This window comes from Oenanthe melanoleuca, chromosome 8, assembly GCF_029582105.1.
Source record: "Oenanthe melanoleuca isolate GR-GAL-2019-014 chromosome 8, OMel1.0, whole genome shotgun sequence".
NCBI classification, from domain to species: domain Eukaryota; kingdom Metazoa; phylum Chordata; class Aves; order Passeriformes; family Muscicapidae; genus Oenanthe; species Oenanthe melanoleuca.
The window spans coordinates 21,486,360-21,511,194 of NC_079342.1; the positions used below are offsets into that span (position 1 = coordinate 21,486,360).

Sequence of the window (24,835 nt, forward strand, 5' to 3'; positions counted from 1 at the left end):
CTCAGCGGGATGGGGGGGTCTGAGTGCCGCGGCAGAGATTATTTTCTGTAGAGGCATTTTCTTAGATTCTTAGTTTCTGTCGCTAACTAAACATGTGGTTGACGATCACTTAAAACCTTTAGGTAACTGGTTTTCCCCAAAATGTTGTATCTTTTCAGAGTCTTTTTTTCCATGTTGCTTTCAGTCTGCCTATGCTGGTATGCCTGTGCTCAAGTTTGAAAGTCAGACTTAGAGTTGACTTCACTGTACCAAAAACTCATCTGAGCTGTGAGAAACTGTACCAAAGCCCAGGTGGTTCGTGTGTTGTGTGAACCAAATCAGGAAGGATTACGAGTTAATGCGAGGTGGAGAGGTGAAGTGCTGTCTTTGTGTTCTCTAGTCTGATTAATCTTGCTGATTTTATTTTTACCTAAATGTTCTGTTGTGTTGTCCTTCCTTCCACTCTTTATAATGGATGTGTTTTTGAAACACAAAATAAAACACACTTCTTCTGCCCCCCTCCCCCCAAACCTTAAAATGAGCTACAGTCAAGGAACTGAGTCATAAATACACAGAATGTTCAAAACTGTCCAGGGGGCTGACAATTAGTAATGTTGTATCCAAAGGGAGCAACAATAGGGAGGAAATGTTTCAGATACACTTGAAGCTGATTTGTTTGAATTTTGAAACTGAAGTATGCTGGTTTTTTTGTATGCACTTGTATTAATGTGATTGCTAAAAATACACATAGTAGTTCTAGTATTAGCTTTGTCTGTGGAAAAAGTTATTGAACAGATGGTGTGATAATACTGAAAATGCCATTCTGAACCCCCCAACGTTTTCCCCTTACCCCCCAAATTGTTACTATTGTGACATTAGCAGGCCTGTGGCTTTGCAGTGGCAGCACAGCAGTTGCCTCATACCCACAGGACCTAAGGGGAAGGGTGTACATGGGGTGAAGGCATATTGTGGCTAAAGTTTCATGTTTGTGTGGGGAGAAAAGTTGTCACATTTTCTTCAGTTCCTCAGCAGCATCTCGTGCCAACCAGCAGTCCCATTCAGACAGGGAATCCTGCTTTCCTTGCTGTCTGTCAAGTACACCCTGGCAGCACCCTAGTGCTTCAAGTACTTCAGGGCAGTGGAATTTGGCTCTGGAATTGTCTCGTGAGTTGTAATGGATAGTTCATGTCTTAGGACCACAGTAACACAGTAACTTCCTTATTTGATCTACATTAAGCTGCTTCAGCCTCTAAGTGGACCCTGTAGAATTAAAGGAACTGAAATTTTGAAGGTGGGCCATTTCTAATGGGACCATAAAAGTAACAGGAATTAAGTGAAAATCAATTGCTTTGTAGGTTGATAATTCCATAATTTAGACAAGATGTTTACTTTCTAAGTAGCAAATAGTAAGAAAACTTGATTCTAATAAGTGGGTCTGTGCTGGCTGCTCTGAAGAGTAGATAACAATGGCTTAAACACTGACTTACACCATGGCTTCACCAAAATGTGGGACTTGGTGCTGCTGCTGGAAGCAGTCCTGTCTCACTTCTCCTAGCAAAAGGGAAGAGGCAGTGTGGCAAGAAGGGTAGAATTTGGAACTTAAAATTGCTTTTGCTGCTGCTCTCTCCGAGTTTATTTTTAACCCTGATTAGTTTCCACATTGAGTTGTTTGTGACAAGGTAAATGTTTATGCTGACTCAAAAGAAAGAGCAGAGTAAAGGCTAGAGTAAACACCAGGGAAACTGATTTGTTTCCCCTTCATTTTTGGAACGTGTTTATGAAATGTTGATAGTAGCAGTTCACTTAGTATCACATTAACCAGGATTTTTTTCTGACCTTCCTAAAGCTGCAAGCAAGAACACAAGGTAGAGTAAAACTCTCTTATATCTTAAGTATATTGCACTCCAAAGTATATTGTCTTGTATTAACTGGCTTTTCATTGTTGCTTCTAGTGTGAGTCGAGAATTCTTGCATAAAACTAAAACCAGCTTCTTTTACATTAAGACTATATCCAGTGTAGGTGTTTTTCAAGTGCTGGTGGGAGGGCATAGGGTTGACAGCCATGCTGCCCTTTTCAGACTTTGCTAATGAAATAATCAGGATAGTGTCTGAGTACCCTAGAACATGTGCATTATCTGCACTGATTATAAAAGTAAAGGAATGGGACTCTAAGATATACCTAGTATTTGTGAGGTTTCAGAATTGTAACCTATGCTTTAAAGACAGAGTTTTATATCAGTGTGTAAATATTTCTGTCTTCTGAACTTTCTGTTCTCCTTGAAGATCTGATAGTATCTCTGTAGCTGCAGAGTCTTTGCTAAGCATTTTGTGTTTTACAAAGTAGAACCTTTTGTTTTCCCTGTAAGAATTGAAATATTCTGTTTGGAAAGGTCTGCTTTGTATGCTTTCCACACTCCATATATTTGTTTTCAAACACTTACTTTTGGAGCTTCAAATATTGCATAAAAGTCTAGCAGAGGAAAAAAATAGCTGTTTTTTTGCCACAAAAGTGCCCTTGTTTAGTGGCTTACAAGTTGATTTCTTGTTTTTCTTGAATTTTTTATCACTGATCCGTATAGGCAATGTCCAGCTCATCAAAATCAAGCATGATGTAGGCAGGGGGAATGTTTCTGATGAGATATTGTGGATGAAAGGAAAACATTTGTATTCACTCCTTCAAACTAACTTACACAGGAATTTTTTGTTGGATTTGGAGTCCTAATTAGATGAAGAATGTAGAAGAAGTGTCTTCAAAAAGATAAGAAATTCTACTCTGTACTCTTCTATCTTCCTCCCCCAGGAAAGCTATTATTGTAATGCTTTTATTTGAGAAATATAGTTGAATTTTTCTGTTATGCTCCTTCTTAGGATGATGCAATCTTTTAATCTCATCCGAGTTTGAAAGAACTGGTTTAAATTAGGCTGAATTACTTCTCAGCATGGACAAGTTTTGAATACAAATGCATTAGAGATATGTGTGACTTCTAATTTGGAGGACAAGGAAACAACATGAAACTCCCTTGGTGCTAGCAGTTCTGTAGTGAAAATAAGGCTCATAATATGTATTTTTAATTAGTTTATGTTTTGTTGTTACCCTCCTATTTACCTCCTCAAAAAAAAAAAAAAAAAAAAAAAAAAGCATTGTGTATGAAGGGAATAATTTTGCAGGACTGTTAGCATGGGAATTGTTTGCTCAGCTCGAGACCAGCATGGAAATTCTTTCCTAGGAAAACCATAATGTCTGTAAACACTGGCATTGAGATGTGCCCTGGAGAGTCTGGGCCTTAAACTTTTGCTGTGTCCTGAAGGGGAGGACAGGAGTTGTGGGAGGGAGGGAGGATCAGGGAAAGAATGCTATGATGTTTTTTTTCTTTTTTTCTCTAGAGTTCTTATCAGTATGGTTTTGTTGTGGGGAGCAGTTAGGTATCAACCAACTTGTTTTGACACCAAAGTTCTTGGTTTGGGAGGTGGTGGACAGACTGAAAAGCTTGCTTCTGCAGCTATTTCATCTGTTAATTCTTTTAAACTTACTGAACACAGAGTCTTTATTTGAGGTTAATAAAATATACTTACTAATAGATGTAGTTACTCAATGGAAAAACAAGTTACACTGCTTCAGACAGTAAGATAAAGTCAATGTATTTCTGATCTTCAGAAATAGTCTGGATTCCTGTTCTTTTCCATAATTTGAAGATACTTATTTTAGAATAGCAGTAGAATAGTCTACAGCTGGAGAAGACATCTGGAAATCACCTGTTCCAAGCACCTTCTCACTTCAAGGCACACTTGTACTTTAGATCAGGTTGTCAAAGGTCAAATCCAGTTGAGTTTGGAACTCTGCCCTTCAAGGGTGAAGGTTCTACAATATCTGCAGGCAGCCTGTTTGTCAGCCTGTGAATAGATGAGCAGTATATTTTACAAGTTCCTCATAAAAATTTGATTGCTAGTTGAGATGTGCAGATTCCTAATGTACAAGTTTACCAAGCTGTGAAATGCCATTCTAGTGACTACTCACCTGTTTCTTTTGAAACCTCATTTCCTTCATGGCAGGGAAGGAGAGAAAAAGTCCCCATTTTACCTTTACTGTGGCTTTGAGTGACCAGAAAATCAAGAAATAAGCATTTGTTGTGCAAACCTGCATTTTGTGTATCTCCTTTTTCTAAATTACTGCTGGCTTTGAAATACTGATTGATTTTGTTAGCTATTTATGCAGGCTGTTTTTTATATGGTATTGCTCAACTTTTCAACTTTGCTAAGTATCATTTGGTTTTCAGTTCTAAAACTGTGAGAACTTAAATTATTAACCTAATCTCATATAACATACACTAATAAATTTGCTGAGAAGATTATCAAATTTCATCTTAATTACCCAAGAGCAAATTAGCGAGGTGCTGCGGCTTTAAGTACCTGTGCTTTGCAAAATTATTCTAATGTTTCATCTCTGTTATGCTCAGTTTGACACTTTACTGGTTTTATGGATTTCTCTTTACATTGTTTGAAGTTTTAATTTTCTAATAGCATTTCTGAGATTACAATTTTCACTCTGTGTTTTGTGTGGGTGTCTGCTCAGTTGTAACACTGAATGTTTTGATCAGCTTTTCCCTTAGTTCTAAGAGCCTGAAATTCAAGAATGGCATTTTATCTTTAAGGCACCACTAAAAATACCAGATAGTTATATATTAGTAGTCACAGAGTGAGGACTGAATTAAAAATCAGCATATTGATGCAGCATGCAGATAACATGCACTGTAAACTATATTTCTGTATGTAGTAACTTCAGCACAAATTTTTTGTATAGTTCACGTGGTTTGGAATATGAAACCTGATCTCCAGAATTTTTAACTGAGCTTGCAGGACCATTTGCTGAACTGATGAGATTGGCTGCTAGTGGTACGGAGAATTCCATTTGCAACAAGGAAGTTGAATACTAATTTCACATGATTTCAGATGTAGTTTCAGTAATTTAAACTAGTTTGAGGGAGTATCAAAAGTTGCTCAGTTGAGAGCACTGTCCCTTCTGCCTATTAGTTTTTTTGATAACTTTTTACAGCCAGTGCTTTTTGTATTTATTTTTTGTCATAGTCAAAATGGTTTTTTCCCCCTCATCTTCTCCTCCATCCTCCTTGCTTCACAATACTATTTATAAATTTGACTGGTGTTGACTGTCTAATACAGGTGAAGTATCTCTTTTGATTACAAACCCATCTGTGTGGAGCTGTTGTCAAGATCTGCATGACTGTCTGTAGCAAATGAGTAAAGAATAATATTTTCTACAGTCAGTAGATGGGTTTATGTTTTAGGCTGTGTGTGATACTGTACAAGTCATTCCACTACTGCATAAAAGTACTCACACTTCTAAAGAGCCATCAATAAAACTCTTAATGTGATGGCCCAATATCATACAAAAATAGGAGAAATTGTCTGTTCTGACAGAGCAAACAGTGCAAAAAAAAAAAATCGCAGTAATGTGGAATTTTAGAAAGACAGTTTGCCCATCTTCCTCCATGTGAAATGTTTTTCCTCACTGGTTGATCTTTACACGCCCAGACTCTTGAGATCCTCAGCAGTCAAACAGGAGTTAATGGTTTCATAAGAGTTTGAAGTTGTCCTGTTTGAAATCAGTGTGAATACAGGTGAAAATATTGAGGCTGGTAGCAAAGCTGTCATGCTGTGGTCTTCTCGGGATTATGTTCTAACTGATGGTTGCTTTCTTATCCTTCATGTGTTTTTCTTCCTAAGTATGTTCATCTTACAGTGTACAGTTTTTTCCAGCTGAGTGTCCTTCAGCATTTGTTTCACAGTTCCATTTGCATTAAAGGTATTATATAAATAAACCTTGGATGTGTTTACATAGCATATGTGCACGAAGGCTGAAGTAATCAAGAATCCTCTTTTCTTTCCTCTAAATAAAGATGTGGTATGCCAGTGGGAATTTGTTTGTGTTTTTAAATCAATGGTTTATCTGTTTAAACGTAGAGATTTTGTTATATACAGAAGTGTGCTCTGAGTGTTGTATTATTAGGAGAAACAAATTTCCAAGCAAGAAAATATAAAATTAATCATTCTCATCACACTGATACATTGTCTTTGGTGGTGTATGTGCAACAAAATATCATAATTCAGATACAAGGACAAGGATGCAAATCATTATAATTGTAAAGGAACTAGGGCAACCAGGACTAATAATTTTGAACTTTCCAGGTCAAAAGTATTTAAGAAAAGATTTAGCAGTTCTTAGCGAGGGTGCTGTGAGTTGAGCAATACTGTCTGAAGTGTGAGAAGTGCAGTTATCCCGTTGGGTAGGATTTGGGCTTCCCTAGATGAAATGTAAGGATATGGAATCACAAGACAATTTCAAAAAAATATGAATTCTCCTTTATATTTTATAAAGAAATTTTAATCAGTGTAATTTAGGAGGATTTTTTCAATCAGAAGTAATGAAATACTCTGGTGTGTGATGATTATACCCCCTCTGAAAATGTGGAGCAATTTGCTGCTGCTGATTTAGCTGCAAATAGGAGCCAAATGTGTTCAGCTGTGTGCCTGTGTTTGCACGTGGCAGGATGAGAGGCAAGGCAGCATTTTCTCAGTCAGATGGCAGGCAAAACCATATTGTTGTTGTATTTTTTTGTCCTCTGAAACACTAATTAAATATTTGATTTTTATTTGTTTATTTCTAGGGTGTGGATTCAGGATTTGTTCCCAGTGTTCATGATTTTGACAAGAAACTTACGGAGGCTGATGCTTACTTACAGATCTTGATAGACCAGTTGAAGGTATGGTAACTAAATGCTGCATTTACTGTGCTGGGGGTCTGCTTGTCAGGCTGGATTTCAAAGCCAGCTTGAAAGGAAGCACAACAGAGAGTCAGTCAAGATGAAAATGCCTTTCTCTTAGGATTGCTAAAAAGGAGTTAAAAATTAGAATATCTCAAGCAGATTTATGTTAAATGGTTTACAATGGCTGAAAGATTTTGTTTTATATAAAACCTTTATGGAAATGGCAAGGTTAAAGGTGTTAAATTTCATTTTAAAACATAATTAAATCTTTGTGTTGCGCATAGCATTTTAGAATCTATCTTGAGAAGATTTTGTCAAGTGATGTGTAATTACAGTTGCAGATAGTTTCAGACTTTGTTGCAATGGTGGTAGATAATCTGTGCTTTGTCCTTGAGTGAAAGCATTCTGGAGGAATGTTGTACAATACAGATCTTTTAAACTTTGTATTTTAAGAATAGGTGGGAATGTGAGGAACAGTGAGGTCGTATCTCTTAGTACTCACCTTTTTCAGAAAGGTGCTGCTTCAGAATTGCTGCTGCTTAGGACACCTTTTTCCCATGACTCAGCAGGTTAAAATTGCTGTTAAAATTGCTTCGGTTCTGCTGGGTTGGATTTTTTTCCCTGATATAATGTGCGAGTATTGCATGTGGGATATTCAGCAAAAATTCATTTGGAGGGTAGGGTGGAGAAGAGGGTGAGCACAGCAACAAAAATGAAAATAGGCAGAAGAGATGCAAACAAAATTCAGAGCTACCCTGCAAAGGCTTGATAAGGAGGTGTCTTTGTCTGCCACTCTGGAGCCATCACTTCACTGACAGAAGGTATTTGAATCTTTACACCTTCTAATTGTTATTCAGGCCAGCTGGGGGGAGGGGAATAGAAATTAATTAATAATGAAAGATGAGTCAGTTTGAGGATGGACAGAGACCAAGATCACAGTCTATTTTTGGAACTAGGAATCAGCCCTCAAGGGAAAGGGAGCACATGAGTTGGTTTGAGGCAGGCAGTTGAGTGAAGAGCTACAGCTCACTTCCTAAAAATTACATCCTCTTCTCTAAGCTACAAGGGTGGATATGATGAACTTTTAACATTACCTGTAATTTTTCTCTTCCCTGAACAACTCCATGGTTGTATGTCCACCTCAGAGTGCCCTCAGAGGCCTCTTAACTCTTTCAGCTCAGCTTGTGTTAAATACATGTGCAGGCTTTTCAGTGAGGGTTTGTTTCACTTTGTTTTGTTGCATCTCATATCCCACTTTTAAGAAAATAAACATAAATTAGTGCAAGGAAGTCATATCTTCCCCAAAAAATGTGCTTACAAATCTTACATGATTTGGTCATGAACCTGAATCAAGGTTAAATGCTTCATATGCCCCAAAGCTTTTTGCTGGAATAGAAGAAAGGCAACAGTGGGTGTTCTAGTGAGTTCAGTTATGTTACTTAACCTCACCTTTTTGTTCAAATCATGGTAGAATTGTCAGGCTTAGCTGTGAGATTTGGTCTCTTGTGGGATAGGTGTGAGAAATTAGTTACAAATAAGAAATTTTAGGCCAAAACAGCATTGAATCCTAATACCAGGGTTGTATGACTTACTAAATGGTAATGGTTTTGGTTTTGAAATATTGGTGTTTCTGTCTGATAACACTTTCAATATTTTCACAAGTATCTCTTTCTTCTAGCTCTTTGATGAAAAACTCCAGAACTGCAAAGATGATGAACAGAGAAAAGCAAGTACATTTTATCTTAAAAATTGTTTGTTTATCAGATGGTTTTGTGCATCGGTTTGCTGTAGTAGGAATGCTAAGTACACATTTATTGAGTTGTCAAAATCAATTCAAGCAATTTGAATAACTTAAAACAGTTGTGGTGTGACTAAGTTGCCAAAAAGAATTTAGTAGTAATGGGCATCATAGCATTAAAAAATGTTTCAGTCTGTCAGAAATAATTGCTCCTCTTCTATCCAGCAGTGTTGAAAGCATTTGAACTTAAGTTTGCTGGTTTTTAATCTTTAATGAGGATGAGTGTTTAATGTTGGTAGGAATTACAAGGCTATTCCAAAGGAAAAATAATAAATACTCCTAATCATGTATTTCACATAATCAGTCTGTATCCTGTGTAGGTCTGTGACACATTGGAAATCTGAGAGTACCACAGTTCATTCACTGAAGTGAGGGTGCCAGAAATGTAGTAGTGGGGAGCCCTGCTCTTTAAGCAAGGGTGTAATTCAATTAAATGGTTTGTGTTCTTTGCATCCTGTTTGTCCTGTTCCATCCCAAAATCAGCTCTGCAGGTCCGAGTTCAAGCACTGGTTAAGAAAGGCTGGCACATACCTTTGGTGGTGTGGGTTTGGAATTAAGTGTCAATCTGTTTTCATTTATAATTTGTGTGTGTAGAGGAGGGATTTAACAATTCCTTATGAAGGGTTTATTACAGAGGAATTGCTTCCCTTCAGCAGTAATTTTGGTATCATGAAGTAGTGGTGTATTTCATCCTTGTTCCCTCCCTGAATGTCTCTTGTGGCAAACAAGCTTTGTTCTCTTGGTGTTTGGTTCCTGTTTTGAAAACTCTTTGATGCTTTCTGTGATTAGTTTTACTTCTTTATAATGGTTGTGACCTTTCAAGTGTTATTCATCTTACCTGATGTGTTAAGTGGTGTCTTGGGGAGTTCCTTCTCATGTACAGGCTTTTAAAAGAACTTTGAAGTACATCTCTGTCAATGTGTTTAATCTGTAGACAGCTGACCACAAGAATCAGGTCTAAGGATTTTGTATTTCTCCTTCAGTGTGGGAAGAGTTGTCCTTCCATTTTGACCTCCCTCCAGATGCTACTTTGCAGATCAGGCAGTACTTTCTTTTTTCCTGTGGCAGTGCTCCTAATCCCTAGAGACTTCCCACATGTGCTGACTTCTTAATTTAGCTCTGCAAGGTGTATCTGTGGGACAAATAGATTGACTTCATAGAGAAAGGAGGAGGCTCATTTAGAAGAGATTGGTGTCCTCTGGTTTTAAATCTTGATGAGGATTGCTATTACTACAGATTCCATTTATTCTCTATTAAAAATGAAAAAGACTTGACAAAGCACTCTTTTGATCATATCTCTTCCTGTACTGAGAGGTTTTTTGATACAGTATTTAGCAGTTTCCCTATTTGTTTATGGAAGTACGGTTCAGCTATCAGATTATGAGCTGAGTGTGATCTGCAGGGTACTTCCATCAAACCCATAGTTCCTTCCTCCAAAGAAACAAGTTTTGGGTATTTGAGTTTTAAGTGCTTCCTGAGCAGTCCTGAGCAACTGTTTATGACCAGGGATTTCAAACCTGAGCTGTTGTTTTTACAAGTTCACAGGGCATTGGATGAGCTGGCTTTTAGTTACAGAATATTTGGCCTTTTGAAGATGATGACACAGGTTGTAGGTGTTCTGACATGCTTCAAGATCTCCTGGATATCTTCCTTCTGAGATGTGGTGATCTCTTGAATTTGGACAAAGACAGTGCAGATGTAGGCCTGATGAAAATATTGGGATTTACATGAATTCCTTGTGCTGCATTGTTGTTCTGGCAGAAGTGCAGCTAGCAGGGTGTGGGGGGATCATGCACAACCAGCAGTGCTGCCAGTTCTGCTGAATCTCCTGCTGGGGAACGGTGTTTGTATCTGATTGCAGAGGAGGGGGAGGAGGGGGTGTGATCTGATATGAAGGTACTGGTGTTTCAAGGTGAAGACAAGACAGGACCTTGCTTTCTTACAATGTTACCAACATTACTGGTGGAAACTCCAAGACAGCTTTCTGTTCAGTTTTGTGTAATTATCTTGACCACACATCAGGGAGAAGAAAACGGAAGCACTCAAAGGCATCAGAACAGCAGAGAGGTGCATGTTTGCAGGCTGGAACAAAGCTGACATTACTTAACAAGATTTGGGAGGCAAGTGCCGCCTGCTTAAGCTGTTTGGTTCAAAACAAGTGCTTTTTTGAAGTAAATCCAAGGCTGAGCACAAAGATTTGGGTTGCACTTTACAGATCTCAACCATGAGTCAGCTGCCTCTCTGTGCTGGATGAACTGATCCCTCTGTAGTCACATGATTACTGAATAAGCCAAAAATCATGTTAGATGAGAAAAAATTAGTTTTCTCAGTGATTTCCTAAAAAATCAGATGTCAAGGAGATGCAATGAGCATCAAGTAGAGGGAGTAGTTTCAGCAGCAGCCTGCAGTTTGATTAGATTAAATATAGCAAATTGCATTCTGCAATTGTAAATTAAATCTGCATTCTGCAAATGTAGATCTGGAGGAAATTGGTGTTTCAGATGAAAATATGTGTATTCATTACCTAAAACTAAGGGTAATGAAAACTAGAACTGTTGTACTAAAATTTTATCTGCATCAGTTTTCAAAGAGTAGCAATGATGAAAAGAGAAAACGGTGATAAATGTTAGTAGTAAATGTTTAGGGGGTTTTATTTTGTTTTTTTATTGGTAATGTGTTTTATCTTCAACATATTTGCTTATGGTTTTCCTAACAATTTTGTAGTGTCTAAATTATCAGTTGAGTGTGCTGTGTTCTTGCAAGGTGGTCATAGAGCACAAATGTAAAAATACTGGAACAGTGCAAACTGTCACTGCTTAATTTGACTAGCTCACAAAGGATTCATTTCCATAGAGGAAAAAACTATGGTTCTATAATTTATTGAAAGGCTTAGAAATCTGCTTGTCTTGAGTTTTTTTCCCTCTTGATCTTCCATGTGATCTTTGACTAAATTGCCCTTTTGTCTGTACCTGGGTGTAAGAATTAACAATGTCCCAGTGAACTGTTTGGAAAATTACAGATGGGTGGGGACAAACCAACATGACTGAATTGCATCACATGGTCTGAGGTCACTTTCTTATTTTCAGCAAAGTTGATGTCACTGGAGGGACTGAGATCTCAGTTTATTTGGTGTGTAAATACTCTACAACAAATTGGGGGAAAAATGAGTAAAGAATGATCAAAGCTGCTGATGGCTGCCTCCAGTTGGCTGTACAGAGTTGAGACTGCATGATTTCCTTCAGCTGCACCATCTTCCATCCAACAAGATTTGTTTGTTTGGGTGCATTGCCTGTTCAATTTTTTTAACTAAAGGGCTCAAAACTTCTATGCTGTCATATTTAAAATATATTTTTAAAATGCTTTTTTCAATATGTGTTGATGAAGTTTAAGTTGGAAGTCTCATAGAGACATGGAAAACAAACGAAAACAAAGCCAAGACTTCTTGGCATGCTGTTGGCATGTTTCTCTGCTAGCAGCAGGAGTAAATATAACATAACTTCATGATATAACATCCCTCATATGATATATTCCAGATAAACATGGTCCAGGCTTTCCAGTAGGAAGGGCTGAGTCTGGGTTCTGTTTGGCCACCTCTTGACAATTAATCCTGAAGAAAATGTGCAGCATGTCTTGAATAATATCTGGACCATAGCTGAAAATTTCCCCGAGGAATTTTCTGAGAGGCTGTCCCTGCATTTGTTTTCTTTTTGATCCACAAATTGGGACTGTTCATTTCTGTGGATTTATAGCTGCATGTTCTCTTATGCTGTAGGCTTTTGCTTGCAATGCCTGGTGCAGGGAAAGGATTTTTTACCCACTTTGATTATTCAAGAATCAAGAAGATTGTGACTCAAGTCACATGAGACACTCAAATTAATCAAAACAAAGAGGTCCTGTAATTGCATTAGAGGTTCAGTGCTGAGTCCAGTGTAGTGATTTTGCCTTCTGCAGACAGAGCCAAGGACATCAACAGGAAGCATCTGCTCCTGAACCAGGTCATGCTGATGTGGGACATGGCATGCAGATGCCTTTTGCATGCCTGAGGTGCAGTTCCACACAGGAAATCTTTATGAACCAGTGTTTCTAGATAAAATGAAGTAGGAAGATTTCCAGAAGCACTTTTACTGGAGGTGTAGAAAGAGCAAGAACATGTGTGCACTGTTATTTTCTATTTTGTTTCAAGCTGTGCTTAACAGCAAATGTTTATGGTACTTGAATGATGGTCACTCCATGTAATAGTGTTGAAATGTGCCACCATTCAGTGCACTTCATAAGGATACAAAATGAACTTAGAATCTTCATGCTGCATTTCATTTTTGTTGATGTTATGCAAAAATGAAGTATAGATTTTAATGGGTAAATGTGTATAATGTTACTGTTGAGAAAATCTTAACTTTGTAATCTTTAAACTTTAATTATCAGTTTAACTTCAGTCTTGTCTTGAAAATTATGTCTATATATGGAAATAGTCTTTAACATGTTGGTTAAGGGCTTTTTTCCCTCCCCCTATTTAAAATTAAAATATTGTGTTTATACAGTATTTAGGTCAAACCAGATGCTGGAAATTCTGTCTTTAATTGCATTGTTTTGATTTTTCTTTTACAGAAAATTGAAGGTCTCAAAGAAACAACTAATGTAAGTTTCTTTAGTTTTTGTAACTATTTTATATTGATTCTGAAATTTACCTTATTTTCTTCAGAAAGTTTTTAAAGCCTTTTTACAGAAAAATGAGAATCCATATTAGGTCCAACATTGTGATGACAGAGGCCACCTGTTTCTGGTGCAGTGTTCAGGTTTCTGTCCAGCAGCTTGGAATGATGGAGTAGTTGAGGTTCTCTGAAGGTCTGCAGTCCAACCCTGTGCTCAGAGCACCATCAGCTGGGACAGGTTGCTCAGGACCAAATCTAGTTTGGGTTTTGAGTAACTCCAAGGCTGGAAGCGTTACAGCTTCTCTGGACAATCTGTTGCAGTGTTTTATCATCCATAAAAGAATAAAAGGTGTTTTCTTCTGTTTGAGGTGATTTTCCTGTATTTCTGTTTGTTGCCAGTGCTTGTCCTGTCACTGGGCACCACTGAGGAGAGTCTTGCTCAGTCTTCTCCTGCCTTCCCAGTCAGATGTTGATCCCCCTTGATAAGGTCTCCCTGAACCTTTTCCTCTCCAAATTAAACAAGCCCAGGTCCCTGAGCCTCCCTTCCCATAATAATTTACCTGCCTGCAGCACTCTGGGGTTTTGGAGCTGACCTCCATTTCACCTGACAGCCTGGCTTGTGTGTGGCTTTGGAAACTTCTGTTTTCTGCTGCTGTGCTTTTGTCTCTGGAAAGAAAAGGGGGAAGGGAAAGAAGGGTTTCTACAGAAGTGAGTGTACATTTAGTTCACACCCAATATTCTGTATAATGAATACATACAAAATATTAAGGGATAGTAACATTTTTTTTCTGATATTTTTCTTTTCCTAGAGCATGGTAGAATCAATAAAACACTGCATTGTGTTGCTACAGATTGCTAAAGTAAGTACACTGTAAACTGTTCAGAATTTTAGTGATACAGCATGAATCTTAAAGGTGCCTTCTGTACGATCCAGGAACAAGAAAACAATTATAAGTTGATTTATGCTTTTAATTTAATGAAGTTTCTGAAATACTGAGTTCCGTAGCAGTCTGTTAATGCTCATGGTAACAATCATGTTGGTTCAAGTTTTCTTTAAGATAAACTTTCTTTTGCAGAGTTTGCTATTAGACTAAACAAGAACTTGGACAAATGTCAGGTTCCAGAACAGGAACTTAACAAATTCTTCTTTCTCTTTAATTTAAGAGTGTGGCTAACAAATAAAAAAGGGGGAAAGATGATGAAAATAATGAAACCGGTTTGGCAAGGTCTGTCATAGGTCTGAAGTTCATGATGATAGTGGAACTTCTTGAAGTTAGAATTACATGATTTGAGAATGCAGTGTGGGTAATGCACTTACGCTTTTCACCTACATGTTTCATTAGATTTTAAAATTCAGGGAGTTTTGGATTAACTTTTTGTCAAATTCTGCCCTTACAGGTTTAACATTCTGTATTTAGGATATGTTAATTATGAACTGCTGATTTATATCTTGTGATCAAAGTGGAGGGAGGTGATACTTTCTGCAGAAATAAAGGTATTTTCAGAATTTCAGGCTGATTTACTCAGAACACATTCTGATTTATCCAGAAATAGGCGTGGGGTCTTCAATTATTTTTTTATTCTCTAATCTAGATCAACTATTTGTTGTGGCTTTGGAGTGCAAGACTGCTGCTTGTCTTCATTTTTGATGCCAGATATGTTGCATATAATTTTTTAGTGCAGTAAAAATTGAAGTAATTAGAATCTTACAGGATCAAAAGTCATTCACTGAAAGGATGAGTTCATGTTTTGTGAAATTCAATTTTCATATCTATTAGATAAGAATTTGTGAAGAAAATGTTTGTTAATTAACAGATTTGTACAAAACCAACATTTTTTTTACAAGCACTAGGGTTGGAACATTGAAATAGTTTTGTGCCACATGAATTTGGAGCTAGTACAGTCTTTATTTAATACGCAGGGATGCTACTTCAATCCTTCACTGTAGTGCCAGCAAGAAAAGCTTTTCAGTATTTAATTTGCTGTTATTTAGTCCTGGGTATATTTAGAGGTGTTTTAGTACTGTGAAATCAGTAGACTATATGTCATTTTTTAGGGATTTGATGGAGTCAGTTGTAGATAGGTTAGAGGGTAATATGCTGATTTTCTTATCTGTATATGATTTGTTGTATCGAGAAAGTTGTTTGAGAAACTGCAAGGAATTACTAGTTCATTTTTTCTTAATTACTGTATAAATGTATTTAATAGTTCTTATTTTCACAGGGGTTTCATTCCTATGAAATTTTACTCTTTATAAAGCTCTGCTATGTAATTAACAAATGTGAAATTGCAGAGTTATAATCTTCTTTTCAGACTGTTGATCAGAGCTGGTAATATGTGGCTGAGTTATCTTGTTTCTGTTAAACATAAAATCCTGTTTCTGCTCTGTATGAATTTATTGGGAGTTAGACAAATGTGACCACTTATGCTGATGCTAAGCATATTTTGAATTTCTTTAGGTGGTTTGCTGAGCACGGACAAAACTGGTAGTGGCAGATGCAGTCATTTAGATCAGGTTCAGTACTTTACTGCTCCAGCCACCATGTGAGTGTAAAGGCAGTGGAATTTGAGTCCCACAAAGGTGTTAACACTTGCATTTTGTTGCACTAAATCAGACCTTGAAGTCCTTCTTTCAGTACCACTAAATATTAACCAGTGTAAATAGGAGAGCTTATCCACTAAGGAGTGGGGGTTTATTGCTTGGATTTTTGCTAAACCATATCTAAAGCTTTTTTGGAGCTGTTGAAGACAAGGTGGGTTAAAGGGTGCCTTATGCTCAGTTAATTGCAAGATGTTGATCCACATATAGTGGGGGAAAAAAATTCCCAGTACTTTAATAACCTTTTTTCTGCTTCATCTTCTTTCTCTCTCAGGCAACTGTACTTGTTGACTACAAGGGAATTCTGTCTTTGTTTCCCCCTCCCTTTTCCATTAACTGTGTTAATATCCTGATTTCCTACTGCTGTAAAAAACTTATAATACAGAGGGGTTTGGGTTTTTTTCCCACAGTTCTACAAGTTGCCTGTGTATGATGGAATCTCTGTGTAAAAATGTGTTGTGTCTAACTGTAGCTTTGTGCTCTCCATTTGAGACCTTTTAAGATTCTGCAGGATTTTTCCCAAATCTGTAGGGTGTATGGCTGCTGACACTGCTGAAAATAAATCATCTTAACACCACCCTGCACCCCTATTTCTACTTCCACAGTGCCTTTCTCATTAGGAGACAAACTTGCCAAGCTGTGTACCTTGATAGTGTTACCACTTCCCTATATACCTAGAACTCTGTTTCCAGCACACAACCATTTATTATGTAGATTGTTTTGGAGCATTGAAGCAAACCTGGGGTTTTGGTTGTTGTTTTGTTATGTTTCTTTTTTAAATTGTGTGTTCAGTTGTTCTGTTTCATGGATTTTTACCATAGTATTTGAATAGTTCAATTTTCATTAAACTTGCTGGTAAATCGAGTGTATAATTATGCCTCTCACTGAGGTGACCTGACATTTTCAAAACAATGAAGTAAATACCAGCTAAACAGGAATATGTCATAATTCATTCACTGCTTATCAAAAAGCAGCCAAAATAAACAGTGGGATGGGCAGGTTCATTTGGCCTGTGTTGTCCCCTTTGTGTGTGTGGCAGTTGAAGATGTCCAGCTTTGCTGATATGTGTGATGTAAAATACATGAAATGTTCTGCCAGTGATGTGGTAAACCTCATATGTGTCTCATGAAGTACCTTTTATAATTTAAATATTTAGTTTTGCATCCTTCCCTTCTCTCTTTCACTCCATTTCTGGCAGTCTTACCTGTGGAATTTCTGCCTTCCTTACCTTATTGATGCTGCTCTTGTGCATTACTGAGGTGGGATAGCAAGCATCAGTACTCATGCAACATCTTTGTGGTTTGTGTCTTGGGTCTTAGAGGTGATGGACACAACATGGGAGTTTTATGTGTTGGGGGAAAAAATTATGTCTTTTGTAAATTTGCAACCAAGTGAAACTCTTGGTGTTCTTTTTATCATGGAAAGCCAGGCTTCAAAAATGTCAGCTAGCAGATATGAAATTTTAATGGCCTACTGCCAAGTGTATAAGCTAAGAAAGGATATATTAAGTATCAAAATATAAAGATGTGCCAACTTCCTTTATACTTCTTACAGTTTGGTTTTTTTTTCTTATTCCATTAAAATGTAACTGGAAATCCAGGGGAATACTCTGCAGACAAGTCTTGAGGTTCACACTGGATAAAGTTATGGATTGATGTGCTGACTAATATGAACTTTGCAGCAGAAGGGAGATTTGGCTTAGTGTTCAGTAAAATTTATACTGGTACTAGCTGTAGCTTGGCATTAACTGGTCTGCTGCTCATGCCATTTCCCCTGAGGACAGATGTTTTCCATACATTGTCTGCTCTATCACTTATGCTTCTAGGCAAAAAAAACCCCAAATTCTGAGATAGTGAATAATCTAAAAGCATTTTAAAATATAGTGGATGCCAAAAAGCAAAAGTTGAAACCTTTCAACTTATTTTAACTTCTGCCTTTCTTGTGTGTGTTAATCACAGAAACTGAGAAGTTCATTTTTCAGGAACTTATAGAAGCTGCAGAGCATATTTTGGGGAGCTCTTAGGTATTTGGGAAGCACCTGCATTATAAAGCAGAATTGTACTCTGCAGTACAGAAAGGATATTTTTTTGACTTGTCTGTACTCGTGTAGACAGGCAGAAAATGCTGATCTTCAGGGGTGCAGAGCCTGGGTGTGAAATTGTGTCTTTCAAGTTTAGTTATTGTATCACATGATGAGGAACATTTTATGGCTGAAAATGTAAACATTCCTGAGGGAAACTCGCTGTTCTTGCTTAGCACAGAACTGATGGGTCATGCAAGATTGTTATGTTGATATTTTTAACATTTCTTCCTTAAGGACCAAATTAATGAGGAGAAGCACGCAGATGGACTTATAGTAAGTTTAAATCTAATCTTTATCTCCTTTTAATTCTGCAGAACATGTGAACAGAGACCTGAATTTCCACTCACTTTGCAACATGCTTCTTCCTTTCTCTAATTTACTGCTTCCAGTGTCTTGTTAAAATTCCTGTTGAGTCCTTAGCTCCTGAGGTTGGCTAACACCCTTGTCTTTAGAAAATAGAGTGGTCACTTTTGTATGGAGTCTCTTGAACAGCAGTGTTGAGACTGAACAGTAGATAAAAATCTGCCATGTGAACAGATGAAAGGGTAAATACTGGGATAGAAATAGTTCTGTGTTCCATCTGAAGTACTTTTGTGTAGGAAATAGATCTGCTCTCCGTGTGCTTCAAGTAGTTTGTCTTTTCTACAGTGCTGCTCCTTTGATGCAGAGTTGTGTAATTTCTGTCTAAGCAATGTTTCTTCTGTTATAGAACTTCTGCATTTTTAATGTAACTTCTGTCATTTTTGGTTTTGGTCACATGTGATTTCTCTTTCTTTGTTCTTTTTTTGTCACTTGAGTACATTTCAGATACTTTTAATAGGAGGTTGGTTTCAGAAAAAACTCTAAAAATCCTAATGTGTTTACATTAGAGCTGACTAATTCCCAGGCCTTAGTTGCTTTTCCACTACAAACAGCTCTAGCAGTAGGATTTTCTGGTGTGAACCTTGGACTGAAGATGCACATGCATATTTTAGTTTTGTGCTTATCATAAATGAGGTGAATTATGATGTACCCTGCAGATGCAACATAATTCATGTCTTAGTATGAGGGAACTGGAAAAGAGAAGCTGAGCAGGTTGACACTTCCACAGGCACAGGTGTGACCTGCATATCTGTTCCACAACTCAGAAATTTCATAGATGTATTGCAGCTTGATATAGTCTGAATTTGATTAGCCACTGATCTCATCACTGGGCTGGCTTATACTGGGGAGGAAAAACTATTTCTGTAAGAATATGTTAACTATGGATCAGTGATTATGGAGTCTAAAATTGTGATGCTGTGGAGGTCAACATCACCTTGGGCTAAAGGTCAGGATTTCACTTTAAACTTGGGCAGAAATATAATCATTGTTTGCTGCCATGGTGGGATGAGTCTTGTTTCTGTGTAATTGTTATTCAATTCTTATTAAACTCAGAGTAGGAGACTTTCAGGTCTGCCTTCATCTGTTTCTAGCCCATGAAGGCATCCCTCAAAATATTCAACAAGAAACTCGCATTCGTGTTGCAGTATGGAGACTTGTTTAAGGATGAAGTTACAATCCTGAATACAAAATCAGAGTTACTTTGTTCTTTCTTTATCATACCAGTGTTTTCTATCACATGGGTTATTAATTTCCCTAAAAAATAAAGGAGACATAGATAGCAATAGCATCCTGTGTATCATAAGACCATCTTAACTCTTAAGATGGGATCATAATTTTAAATAGTGAACTGTGTGGGACAGATACCTTCCTGTGTTGAATACATAATTCCACAAGGAGGTGAAGTTCTGGGTAAGGGACTTTATGCTGGTATAATACAGTGGAGTAATAGTACTTGTACTGGATTATTTGTATATTGGTTAGTAACACCAATGAAAATGTAATGGCTGTTTTTAATGTAGATTTTTTTAGTGATGAAGAGAGAATAATAGTTCTGTTTTCAATTAAAGAAATCCTGTGCTATAAAAAATAATAGAACTTTTCACTGATTTTTAGAGTCATACAGTGTCCTGAGTTGAAAGGGATCCACAGGGATCATAGTGTTCCAACTCCTGGCTCTGCACAGGACGGCCCCAAAAATCACACCACGCGTCTGAGAGCGTTGTCCAAACATCCAAATGTAGGATAAAGTTCAGAATTTCAGGTAACCAGGAAAGGAGGGAAGAAGGAAATCTGCCTTTTGTAGAAGAATGGGAGAAAGGTTAAAATGAGCCTGTATCCCTCAGTCTGAATACAAATAGAAATTAATGGACTAAAGAGAGAGGAGAAGAGTTGTAGATGCTTCTTTTAAATTCTGGTGTAAAAAAGAGGATAGGGATGAACTGACTGAATTTCTGAGCAAACTGAGCAAAAATTTTCATAGTTCTGATTGATCAGGTGTTTAAATTGCAACATGTTTGGAAAAAAGTTTTATGTGCCTTTTACTCAACTAACAACCAAGAAATTCTGGTGGTTGTGCTTGAACATAAATAACAAAGAGTGTTTAGATGATATTTTGGATTTAAAGACAGTTTGGATTTCCAAGGGTCTTGATGCATAAAAGCCAAGGACATCAACTGAAGTCAGTGACTTTTGGGAGCATTGAATTGACCTGGTGCTTCATTGTCTAAGTGCTCACATTCAGAAGTAGGTTGAGATGTCCTCTACTGAGCTGCACTGAGCACTGTCAGCTTGCTTTGGGAAGAATTTTGACAACAAAGCTGCTTCATAGCTCTAAGCATGCTGATGATTCTTGTTTTGATTTATGGGTTTATCTGCTGTGGTCTGCACAAATTAATTTTTGGAAAAAAAACAATTGAAAATACAGATTGCCTATCCTAATTTTGCCAGATAATTTGCATCTAACTTTCCACTCTTTGCATGCATTATTAGTTAATGGATATTGGATTGCATACCAGAAACAAGAACCTGAAAAAAGAATTCTTTATAGGACGCTTCAAATCTGCATCAAATCCAATTTAGTGTGCAGTCTGTGCAAAGAATTAAAATATTACCTCTTCCAAAGTATTTCTCATGTCCTCAACTGTCAATTTGTGTTTTACTTCCTCTCTCAGGAATTCACTCTTTTGCATTTGGGCATTTCTCATGCTCACAATGTTCTTGCTATCTATGCTTTATTTTTTTTTTTTTTTTAATGGAAGAGAAAAAAAAAGTGCTTTTCCTTCTCTTGCCTAGAGCACCATCAACCCCGTGGACGCCGTGTATCAGCCTAGCCCCTTGGAGCCGTCGGGGATCAGCACCATGCCTTCCCAAGCTGTCACACTCCCAGGTAGGCTGGGGACAGCCAGGAGCAGAGCAGTGGCTGCAATGCAGTGGGCAGGGACAGGGCTGTGTCACACAGGACAGGACACCTGCACTCAGCACTGCACACTCAGCTCACAGGGGCTGAGCGAGGGCAGGAGCGGGAGGCACAGAGTGTTCTCACCAACCTGCTCCTGGTTCTGGAGATAAGCTGATAACTTGCTTCAGTTACTGCCTTGCATTTCTAACACTTATCTTAAACATGAAACTCTAATTTTCAGAAAAGACAAATGCTTTCTTACTAAACAACATTTTTTTAAAATGCCATCTTTGCTTAATAAAAAAAGGACCTAGTTAAAAGTGATGGCTACATGTTTTTCTATCCAAACGGCTTTTATAGAAAATTATTTAATTTTTGGAGATAAGGTTAAATAATGTGCAATCTGCTTTTGGATTTTGGGGTTAACCTATCAAAATGTCCCCTAGAACCTGCTCAGTTGTGCAAGTCAGAGCAGCGACCCTCCTCTTTGCCTGTGGGACCTGTAGTAGCATCGCTGGGGAATCAGACTCCAACACCAAATAGTACAGGTACAGTTCTGGGTAACTTTATTGGAATACAAGAAACCCTGTATTTAGTCATTAAGACAACAATATATTGGCCTACATCTTGCTTTTAATCAACACCAATTTCAATGTTTTGTTAAAACCAGTAATCTGCTTTTTCTCCCCACCCTGTATACATAATATGTTCGAGTTTTACCAGCTTCCTTTTGTCTCCCCAGCACTGCAATCTTGCAGTAATGGAGAAAACATGTCCCTTAATCATTACTGGTGTTCTGTGCTCTTCATTTGCCTTGTGACTTTCCTTTTGCCATCTGTTAAACTCAGTATGAACCTGTCTAATTATTACTTTTAATTTTATACTTAATAAAATACTTAATATAAATATATTTATGTATTTATACAATATATATAATATACTTAATTTTATATTTTCCTCTTCTGAGTTCACATCAGTTTTTATTGATTTGAACAATTCTTGTTTAAGTAGATTTTGAAAGAATTAGTTTTTATTGAGTCTGTAATTTTTAATACTCCACAGGGAGTGGCCAGTCAGCACCTAGCAGCAGTCTCACCTCTCCAAGCCATGTCAACCTGTCTCCAAATACAGTCCCAGATTTTTCTTACTCAAGCAGTGAGGATGAGTTCTATGACGCTGATGAGTTCTACCAGAGCAGCTCTTCCCCAAAGCGATGTATGGAGTAAGTAGCTGACAGAGTGCAGTGTGTGCTGAATGCAGTTTGTGTCTACAAGGGCATGGCTTGTCTGCTTGCAGAAACTGGTTAAAAAAAGTGGGGGAGGTAAAAATGCCACTTTGTGTAACAGAGTGAGATTACCACTGTCCTCAGCCACAGACAGATGTTTGTGAGGGAGGCAGTTTCTTCCTCTGCTCCTTCCCATTCTTTCAGATATTTGTATACAAACTAACAAACCAAATTTTGGAAGCCCCTAGCTCAGAGCTGTCATCTGAGACCATGGTGCATTTCACATGCATTTGCTGCAGTGTTTGGTAGATGGCAAATTCCCTCACACGTTTGCTAAAAGACATTCTTTGAAGTTGGCACCCTTTCCCCAAAATCTCTATTTACTCTTCATTTTTTATTAATTGGAAAATTAATTTTTAAGAGATGTTACACATTCCAAAGAGGGATTAGTCAGCTGTTTTCTGCCCTCATGTGTTACCTGAGGCTGCAGGCTGTCCCATTCCTTCAGCCACAATCCATTTTGAGCTTGCTGTGAATTAACATGCACCATGTATATTAATGTCTGCCACTTCACGTATATTGATGCCTGTCACTAAATTCCTTGTCTGTGAATATCAAATGACAATAATTTGGCCTGAATGACTCAATTTGAACTGTGAGGATTTATTACTCTTGTTTAGTTCTTCAGGGTCTGCTGCAGTCCTGACTCGGAGCAGCACGGGGAGCAGCCTGAAACGCCCGGATACCACAGAGTCCCTCAATTCTTCCATGTCTAATGGCACAAATGATGCTGGTAAGGGGCCTGTGTGAACTTTCAGTTAGGAGTTATTGATTGCTAATCTGTGTGTAAACTGGGTTAATGTATGCAGGTTTATATATATAGTAAGGTACTTATGGGAAACGGTTTATGTACTGTTTCTTTAGTAGAAACTGAACTAGAAGATTGCTGAATTGTAGGATTTAAAACTTGTATTTTTTGACAGTTAATATGCTAACTAAATACAGTCTGGTTTTGAAGGTTTAGAGGAAAACAAAAGGCATTTGGTCTTTCAGATCTCTTTGATCCTCCCGACGATCGAGAAGATGATGGGGAAGGAGAGTCGGTGGAGGAGCACAAAAGTGTTATCATGCATCTCTTGTCACAAGTGAGATTAGGCATGGACCTAACCAAGGTAAATTTGCTGGTGTTCATGGGGATGGGAGGGGCAGCAAACCCAGAGTTCTGTGTGAAAAAAGGTTACATAATTTAACTACATATTTCTGAGAGCTAGCTAAATTATGTAACCTTTTAGCATGTTATTTCTGACTTGGAGTTCTTACTGGAAGGGGAAAAGTAGCTGCAGAATAAATATATCCAGATGCTAAAATCTGTTTGGGAAAATAGTTTGCTATGGAAAGTTGCTGTTTGTTCTCTTTGAACCTAATTCTTAGACTGCTTGTGAAGCGGGCATAAGGGGAATGTGAAATGTTACTCCTGTCTTTAGCTTGCTAGAACAAAGAGCTACAAGATCCCAAGGTATGGGGACATTCGATAAAACATAGAGTAAAAGGGAGAGCCTTTTAACATATAAAAGCTTTGCTTAGTTGGGATCTTAATGAGTAAATAAGTTGCCTGTGTATTTTGAAATGCTACACTTAGGTCTGGCAAGGAAAGAGTTGGGTTCTTCATGAATGAGGTTCAGGCTGGTGTCTGTCTGAAGGCAGAATGAACAGCATTCTGAAGGTGTTGGTCTTTCCAGGCAGCTTGGATAAATTTAAAGAAGTAATTCCAGAGTGAGAAAGGGCAGGAGAAATCAATCCTTATCCTTACGTTTCCTTAAGTGGATGAATTGAACTGTCCAGCCTGGAATGAACAGTAGATAATAAAAAAATAACATTTTTCTGGGGAAACAGCCAGCAGCATAAACAAGCAAACTGGTCAAGTTTTCTGGCAGTTCTGAATAGAAATTGATCCAAACTGTGTCTGTTCTGGGATTTCCTGGAGTAGCTGAAAATTACTGATCTCAAATTAAGCTGGCAGGAATCTTTATGAGCATTTACCTTATCAGCAACAGTAACTGACAGTGGATCACACTGAGCAGATCCACAAGAGTGGACCTTTGAGTGGACCTTTGGGAGGTAGGAGGGAAGAGCTTAACCTTCATCTTGATAGAGATGTAACAGGATGGGACTGAGTGTTTGCCTGTAACTAAAATTGACAGTGTTCACAGAGGTGAAATTAAATCAGCAGTGATACTGTAATTCAGAACAGCTTTTGATGTGCTCTGAGTGGGACTAGAATCCATGTAGCTTGAGACTGTTCCTGTTGAACCTTAGGGTTTGCAGAAGATGCCAACTGACCTGCATATGTCAGAACTCATTGGTGAGCTCGAGCTTACAATCAGCTTAGAGCACACGATGCTCTGGGTGCTGTTTGCTATTTACAGTTGGGTTTTTTTAGAATATTCAAATACCTTCAGCT

General features: G+C 37.8%; 1 protein-coding gene across 10 annotated transcripts in view; it reads left to right on the forward strand.

Moving 5' to 3' along the window:
* The window catches only part of OSBPL9 (oxysterol binding protein like 9), a 56,762-nt gene that overhangs the window by 26,655 nt on the left and 5,272 nt on the right, over nucleotides 1–24,835 (forward strand). For 2 of the 10 annotated variants that reach the window (XM_056497532.1, XM_056497538.1), the window contains 10 exons: nucleotides 6,660–6,755; nucleotides 8,437–8,484; nucleotides 13,162–13,191; nucleotides 14,015–14,065; nucleotides 18,122–18,160; nucleotides 21,044–21,137; nucleotides 21,596–21,697; nucleotides 22,212–22,371; nucleotides 23,055–23,167; nucleotides 23,428–23,546. In XM_056497532.1, the coding sequence (XP_056353507.1) occupies nucleotides 6,660–6,755; nucleotides 8,437–8,484; nucleotides 13,162–13,191; nucleotides 14,015–14,065; nucleotides 18,122–18,160; nucleotides 21,044–21,137; nucleotides 21,596–21,697; nucleotides 22,212–22,371; nucleotides 23,055–23,167; nucleotides 23,428–23,546 (852 nt within the window). Of the gene's footprint in view, nucleotides 1–1,763; nucleotides 1,845–6,659; nucleotides 6,756–8,436; nucleotides 8,489–13,161; nucleotides 13,192–14,014; nucleotides 14,066–18,121; nucleotides 18,161–19,881; nucleotides 20,013–21,043; nucleotides 21,138–21,595; nucleotides 21,698–22,211; nucleotides 22,372–23,054; nucleotides 23,168–23,427; nucleotides 23,547–24,835 lie in introns of those variants that run through there. The other 8 variants (XM_056497541.1, XM_056497533.1, XM_056497534.1 and 5 more) reach the window with 8 other exon arrangements.